General features: G+C 42.4%; 2 protein-coding genes across 3 annotated transcripts in view; one reads left to right on the top strand and one right to left on the bottom strand.

Annotated features, from left to right (window-relative positions):
- Nrxn3 (neurexin 3) overlaps positions 1-7,975 on the top strand; it is a 1,645,001-nt gene that overhangs the window by 495,203 nt on the left and 1,141,823 nt on the right. The gene's annotated exons all lie outside the window — the stretch shown is intronic.
- LOC105743449 (60S ribosomal protein L6-like) lies at positions 5,872-6,345 on the bottom strand. The gene has a single exon (XM_023702159.1). It carries the CDS (start codon positions 6,343-6,345, stop codon positions 5,872-5,874), a length of 474 nt encoding a protein of 157 aa, XP_023557927.1.

The following is a 7,975-nucleotide window of genomic DNA, read 5'->3' as shown; positions in this document are numbered from 1 at the left end:
TAGCTGACCATTGAGAGTATTTCTACCTTACTTAGTTGTCTGTAATAGTTTCTGCCACTCCTTCATGCACTCGTATGTTTCTTCACTCACTAATTTAAGCACCTCCCGTGTGCCTGCCGTTCTTCTAGGTGCCAGAGACAGAAATGTTCAAAAGGAAGACAAATCTGCATTCATCCTTGGAGTTTAAAATATAGTGAAAAATAGAAGAAAATTGGCAGAAGACATTTTTAAAATACCCATAGCTAGCTACTAGCTAGACAGGCAGGCAGACAGACAGGATGGTAGATAAATACTCTTGCGAAAACTAAGAGAGAGAAGAAAGATGGGAGGGCACGGGCATTGCTGTGTTGTGCCGCTGGGGGTTGTGGGTGTGCCTGTTGGTTGCACACACATTTTATCATTCCAGGAGACAGTGGTGGCTGGTAGGCTGCAGGGCCCATTAACTTCATGCTTTGGTGTAAAGTTTTCTGGTTGATAGGTCCCCTTTCCTTCCTTGGCCTCCCTCTCTTTCCCTTGTCTCTTCAGGAGGTGTCTATGACAGTGCTTTATGCTGAGGATATAAAGGTGAATATTTCTCTTGTCCACTTCCCTACTGCCTGTCTGTGTACTTAAGATCCAGTTCATTCCATGAAGTATTAAGACACATAAAACTAAGAAGTGGCCGGGTCCAGGTTTTTAATTTCCCTGTGCAGGTTGCCGAGATATGCTGGAGGGGTTTGGAATCTGGAAGCTGAAGAGCCCTGTTGGCACCTGGGGATGGACGCATGGGTTCCTTATACACTGTGGGAAATCCTGATAGCCTTGGCACCGCAGTGCCTTAGTGCGCACCCTGGAATGAGCCCTCCAAAATCAGCACAGCCTCGCCTCAGCCCTCACAGCAGGGCTGCCCAGCCACTGTGTTTGCTCTGCAAAAAGGTGGGAGCCTTTCTTTGCCCTGAAGGTAGGGGCTAGAGACCCAGAGCTACAGCTAGACCCAGCTCTTTCCTCATACCTCCAGGAAGAGGAGGAAAAGAATTTACCAGGAAGCAGCAGTAAAGGGGGGCAGGAACAGGCACACTTCAAATTTAATTTCAGAAATCTAGTCTTAGCTATAAACAACAGTTGTTGGTTTAATCACTGAAACTCTTCCCATTCAAGAGCAGTGTGTGTCCCTTGAGGTAGGGGGACATTATCAAGCAGTCCTTAGAAGCTGCTTATGGAGTACACATCTCTGACAAAAGTAAACAAAAAGGGGATATAAATGGGCCATTTTGTAGTGGAAAAATATTTATGTGTATACATGATAGCATAAATATACAGCTATTTTCTCTTAGTTCAATAAGGTTTTGAACTAATAGTGTTTAGACAAGATAGCATGTCTGCATCTTGTACTAGTAATAACTGCTACAAAGACAACAATATGCAACATATTAATTATTGTAACTGTACTACTAATCTGTTTTGAAACTATCTCATTGCTACTTCTTTCTCAATAAAATTATTAAAATAAAAAAAGCTGCTTAGGGACTGGTGAGCAGTCTGCAGGGAGAGGAGAGGATGAGTGGTGTGTAGCAGTGACTGAGGAGTGGCAGATGTCCCCTCCCTGCTGCTGACCCTCCCTCTCCCGACAGTCTGAGGATTGCTCTGACCTGTCTATACCTGCAGGGGAGTAGGGGAAACATCCTATACTAGAGAAGCGAACAGGACCAACAGCAGTCATGACTCAGCATTTGCCTAAAGGTGCTAATGGTTGTCTTCATTTTTAAAGTGTGAAGATTCATGGGGGAATGGTTCTTTTCCATCTGTCACCACCAGCACCAGCACAACAGTGACAACAGTAACAACCTCATAGCTAGTGCTGGTGTAGCACTCGCTGACTCCCCAGATAGACTTTTATTCACTCATGACTTATTGAGCATCTGTTTTGTGCTGTGCGTCATGCTAATCACAGGGAATAATGCAAAGGCTACTGGAAGGTGAGTCTTGGCATCAGTGGAGGTGGAAGTCAAGTGCAAAGGATGAAATGGAGGAGCTGATGAGCCCAAAGCAGTGCCCTGAAACATTAGCTCATGTGTGGAGGGAAGAGCCTGGTGCTTCCACCCCCCCCACACACACACATACTCTGAGCCTAGGGGATGGGAATGCCAGGCCCTGTGGAAATGTCACCTTTACTCCTTCTAGCACTCTGTCATACTCCAGCCCTGGCCAGGTGATGTCCTTCCTTGCCTGCCTTCTGGTGTTGCTGCCCCTCACCTTGGAGAGACAGCAACATCTGCCAAGCAGCTTTAAGCAATCAGCCACAAGACATTTCTTTTGTTCTGTTTACTGCCCTGCCTGATTTTAGAGAAGAGGCCCGAGCACAGAAAAGGAGACTGGAAGGACACAGGTCAAGAGAAACACTCCCTGCCTCGTTCTTCCTCTTCCCTTATGGTTTTCTCCTTTGTCCTTTGTTTTGTGTATGTTTTATTTTATTTCTTATTTTGACATTCTAAAGGGGCTTTTAAACCAGAGCTAGAGCTAGATTCTCCTGTCAGATAAGGAAGATGCAGGCAAGAGTGGTGAGTAGGGCAGAATGGGGAGTGGAATCTGAAATGACCTCACAACCCTCACAGAATAACAGGCCATGGAAGGAATGGGAAGATGGTAGCCACAAAGTGTGCACTCTGGTGCCTGGGAACATAGATTAAAGTGGGCACAGCCACAGCCATGACATGCTAACTGGGCTTCCTCCATCCCACTGCCTGAGCATGCACTGCATGGCAAACCTCTTCTCACCACCCCAGGCTCCACTTCCGGTTAGAAATGCTGTATTCCAAATTCCCACTTCTTCTGTTCATCTGTGGTAACACAGTAGGTCTTGCTCCTCTTCCTTGTTTTCTCTCTACCAGGGACCTTTCGTTCTCTGCTTTCCTCCTGTGTCGAATAGCAGTGCCACCACTAAAACAGTAGAATAATCCAAGAATAGAAGCTTAGACAAACAGGAGTACTTCCTTGCTGCCAACTAGTTCTGAGTGATGTGGTGAAGCATTTGCAACAGAGTCCAACAATGTCATTAGGGGAGTCATTGTGTTTTTCCCTCCATCTACAAAGGTTTTCCTCTCAGTTTCATGATCTTGTAAGTGTATTGTGGCCTCCACACACCCAAGCACTGTGCCCTTGTACCAGGCCAAAGAGGAAAACACAAATGTGAAACAGTGCAAAACTCTCAAACAACCTCAAAACTTAATTGTCCACAGAGGCTTAAGTAATCCTTCCAAGAAAACTTTGTGAGTCACTCTGCCCACCTAAAATCAACCATAGAGGAAGGGATGCAACTACAGGGCCTGGTTTGGGCCAATAACACTTTGCCCTCCATGGCTGGGCAGCAGTTGAGATTGTTTGAGAGCAGATCTATTAGGAAAGAAGAGGGGAAAACAGAATATGTCAGTGACTAGTGGCTGGCAGCTACCTTTCTTTGGTGAGGTCCTCTCTATGCCTATCTTTGCTGTCCTGGAGTTTCTCACTTTGGGTGTAGACGTGGGCAGGTATGTGTTTTTATGCAAATAGTTTTGTTGTCCAAAAGAAGCCCCTGGGCAGTCGCTTATATTTTATTCCACTTTCCACTGTGAGTTCTACCTTCATCTCTGGACCCGAGTTCTAGCTTGGGTAGGTTTTTGGACTTGTGTTCCAAGAGAGGCTGTATGGTTTGGGGGCTCTGTGGGACAGTAATGCTGCTTGATTGTTAAACTACTTCCTGTTGTGAACTTCACTTGATGTGTTATGAATCAAGCACCCAGACAGCCCTTCATCTTTTGTAACAGTCGTGATGAGGAGTTTATTTTCTTACCTTTCTCTTTCTTTCTACCTTCACACTTCTCAACATACCGGCCCTCTTGATTCTGTCAACTGGTAGTAAAACTCTAGAAAGCTTTCCCAAGTTCCCCACTAAGGCCAGTGTTACCCTTTCAACATATAGGAGAGCTCTTTAATTGACATGGAATCTTTACATATATTAACCCTAATGCTGCCATACTGTTCTGCACATCTCTGTCCTTCATGCGAAGCTCCTGAGGAAAATTTCAGTTGCCTCCCACTCTCTTCTCCATGGATAAAGAAGACCTAACAATTACCCAGCTTTTCCTTGCCCATCAGCTTCCAAGAAACAGAGTCAAAATATACAGCTCCATTCTTACTTGTTGTTACCCCTTACCAGCTGTGATAATTTTCTTCCTCAAGACTGTATTTTATATTTCAAATTAATGTTTTCCTTTTTATGACTTTTGTGGTTAATCCTAACATTTCAGTGTTATACCATTTTGGTAATTGTATAAATTTTTTTATTTATTTGAATATGTGTTTCAGTGAAATAACTGTAGGTCCTATTTTACATAGGAAACTCACAAGTTAAGACTACAACAACAAAGTTAGTTTTTGTCAGGTGACCACTCTGGCTAACTGGCAAGTGTGTTCTTCAGCTTAGAGCCAGGGTAGTGAACTTATGTATACCCCAGAAGAAGCTGTCATTGAAGGGTTTATAACAAGAAAAGACTCATGCATCCTGCAGTTTTGGAAGTTCAAAGCTGTGGTCTCAGATTCTGCTGAAGACGTTTCAAGTAGCAGGTAAACTTTGGAAGCATGTGTCAGAGTGAGTGGTCCCATCTCCAGACAGAAGCAAAGAAGATGGAAGAGATCAGGCTTGGTCACAACCACTGAGAGGACTGTTAGGAATCACAAGAACTGCCAAGGACTCAGTGAGCTAATGGCCTCCAGGTGGGTGCCACCTCTCAAAGACTTCATCACCTCCCTACAGTGTCACCCTGGTGCCAAGGCTGTGATCATGGTGGCTCCTTGCGAAGTCTGTACAGAGCTGTTGTGAGAATTCTTCTCCCTTGCCAGCTTAGAAGTTGCAGTTATCAATTAGTAGGGCTCATGGCAGGATCAGGGGAAGATAGTGACCTTCTTTTGGGGTGCAGTTTTCTCCAGAAGGAACCAAGAATCGACATTCCATTCATGTGGAGAAATTTTAGGGTAGAATTTTCCTAGTCATCTTCATGTGCCTCTGTTCCAATCTAGTCAACAACAAACATGAAGATAATAAAGGAGTGACCTCTTCAGCTCAATAAAAGGCATTGATAATTATGGGGGTTTTGATGGTTTGTTTATTTATTTGTTTTCAGCCAAAGAAACTAAGAATGACAATCTGATACAAGTGAAAGATCAAATGATCAAAATAAGTAGCTCAAAAATTATTATGGCTTCCCCAAAAGTCTTCTCTTCTTTTATTATTTTTTTGAATTTTGTTTTACTTATTTATTTATTGGTACAGGATCTCACTATATGGCTTGGACTCCTAATGATCCTCCTGTTTCAGCCTCCCCAGCACTGGGATTGCAGGCATTCATCACCATGCCCAGTTTTGGTGACTGGCATGGCAGGGCTGGTAGGGCCTGTGGTACCAGGGATAGAACCCAGGTCCTTGTGCTTGCCAGGCAGGTGCTTAGAATGCTGAGCTATTTCCTGAGCCCCTCTTTTCTTCTTTTATTTAGGCCACCTAATTAAGATATGATTAACATATGAGAGCTGTATACTGTACATTGCAAACATATATTAAGCAAGAGCTTGGAGGTAATTACACATCCTTCAGATCATCACTGTTATTTATCATCTCCAAAAGTTTCTCCTCATCTTATTAGTTTTCTGTTAGGCAGCGAAGCAGTTAATTTTGCATAAAATCTGAGCCTGTTATCTCATAAAGTCAAAAAATGAAATGGAGAACAAAATGAGGGACTTAGGAGACCTTATTTTACTTTTTTATTTTTAAAAATGTATCAGTTAATTAGGTTCTTAGTAAGAAATTTAGAACACTAATTTATGAGTATAAATTTCATTTGTCAGAGCAAAAACAGATCAGAGTTAGCTCTGGAGCTGAGGAACAGTTTTAATTTTTGCTAAAATCAGTGAATGCACTGCTTTCTGCTCCACCTTGTCCTGTTCTGAAATCTGGTGTCTCTGTTTTTCAGTGTTGAAGATCTCACCCTCCTGGTGTCTGGGGTTCCACAGCTGCTTCTTGAAGTAAGCGTCAGTGAGCTGTTTGGGGATTTTCACTTTGCTGACATCAATTTTTGTAGAGGCAGCAATGACAAATTTCTGATGTGTTCTTTGTAGAGGAACACGATTCAGGCTAAGAAGCCCAGTCACAAGTAGCAAGCCACTGGCCAACTGCTTCAGGAAGACCACTCTCTTGCCTCTGTGACGCCCAGTGAGAATGATCAAGATGATGCCAGGAGTGATGCTAGCTCTAAGTTTCCTCACATGCTGACTGAAGGGTTTCTTGCCGTGGCTCAAGAGCTTTTGGAGCACATCTTCAGTAGGGTAGTATCTAGGCATTTTTCAAAGCTTAACCATCTGGGTACCTCCATTCTTGTCCCTACCGACTGGTTTTGTGATCGTAGCAGGAACTGTATCCTTCTTTTTCTTCTTAATCTTTGATCTAGCAGCTGTGTACTTTCTCTTATACAAATCCTTCCTGGAATACATAGTAGATCAGGAGTATCTACCAATTCTGCTAACCAGGACAGGATTTCGGCTGTAGTAGGGCTGCCCCTTCTTGGACCTTTTTTCCTTCACCTTACCCTTCTTACCAGTACCACTGGCAGAAGGCTTTTTGGCTTTGGATTTCTTCTCTTCAGTGTTTGGCTTCTCAGTTTTTTCACCCACAATCTTGCAAGATGGGAAAGAGCTGGAGGCTGTTTATTGAAAATAATAATGAGAAAAAAGCTCTAGGCGGATATCCACTGTGTGGGGATTCCGGAAGTGGCGTTGCCTAAGTGCTTTCTTTGTTTCGATCTTACATGGCTAAGCATAACTTGGGCGAAGAGGGCTTTGTAGAATTTTTTAAAAAATCACTTTCTCTGCCAGAAAGCAATTATTCTGCATTTCTAAGTTTCTGGAAACTAGGTTGAAAGGAAACTAGTTACTCTGCATTTCTAAGTTTTCCCAGCATGTCAGATAACTTAGTACACTCCTAGGAATTTCTCCCAGTAGAAAGATATTTTATGTATCACTTTTTATTTTAACTTTCATGTTCTTCCTGCAGTTTCTCTTACAATCCTAAACATAAATAACTACGTAGTTTAATTAGTTCATAAGTCAGTGTATGCACTAGTTTCTTTTCATCTAACTGACCATTTTCTACTGACCTTACTTATAGAATAACTGAACTTTCTATGACCTCATTACTTTCTATTACAGTGGGAATATATAATATAAGATCTCTCTTAATAGCAAAATGTTAAGAATAATGCTGTTGACTACAGGCACTATGCTAGACAGTGGACCTCTAAGACTTTATTCATTTTGTACAACTGAAACTTTGTACCCTTTCACTGATATATTTTCTGAAAAATAATCTACATCCAATTTGATCTTCACATAGGTTCTCACTGATATAAGAGGTTTCATCTTGCCACAGGCTTTCTACTCTGCCTAGTGATCAAACTGTAAAATATTTTGTAAATCGAGATATATAAATGTCAAAGAACCTTGAGCCAGTTCTTTGAACTCCACAATGGCACAGGTGGCCCTTGAGGGTGTAGCAGCTTCATTTCAACAAATTAATTTGTCAGTGAGGCTAATTGATTCCTTGAGTTGTTTCCTGGAAGAAGTCTCTCTCTTAGCTGGCTTCCCACTGGAACTTAAGGCATCTCACAGCTGTTTACTTCCAAGACTTCATCCAGAATGACATAGAAGTCTAACATTTTTGAAAGCTTGATTTCATGGAAGTGACATACACACATGAACTCAGGCTTCCTGCAGACCTTAGCCCTGAAGATGGTCAGACGACTGTTATGCCATCAGTCAATAAATTGTTTTGTGTCGTATTCTGTCAGTTTTAATGTTTTCTCCCAAGAGTTCACATCAGGCACTAAATCAGAAAAATGGGAAAATTCAATTAAGAACTACACAAGGTAAGGATTATGAAAAAGGTGAAGCCAAACCACCTACAACATGCGTGTTG

The sequence above is a fragment of the Octodon degus genome, unplaced genomic scaffold, assembly GCF_000260255.1.
Source record: "Octodon degus isolate 3935 unplaced genomic scaffold, OctDeg1.0 scaffold00007, whole genome shotgun sequence".
Lineage (NCBI taxonomy): Eukaryota > Metazoa > Chordata > Mammalia > Rodentia > Octodontidae > Octodon > Octodon degus.
Note: the sequence above shows the minus strand (reverse complement) of the source record. Positions and strands in the feature narration are given on the sequence as shown.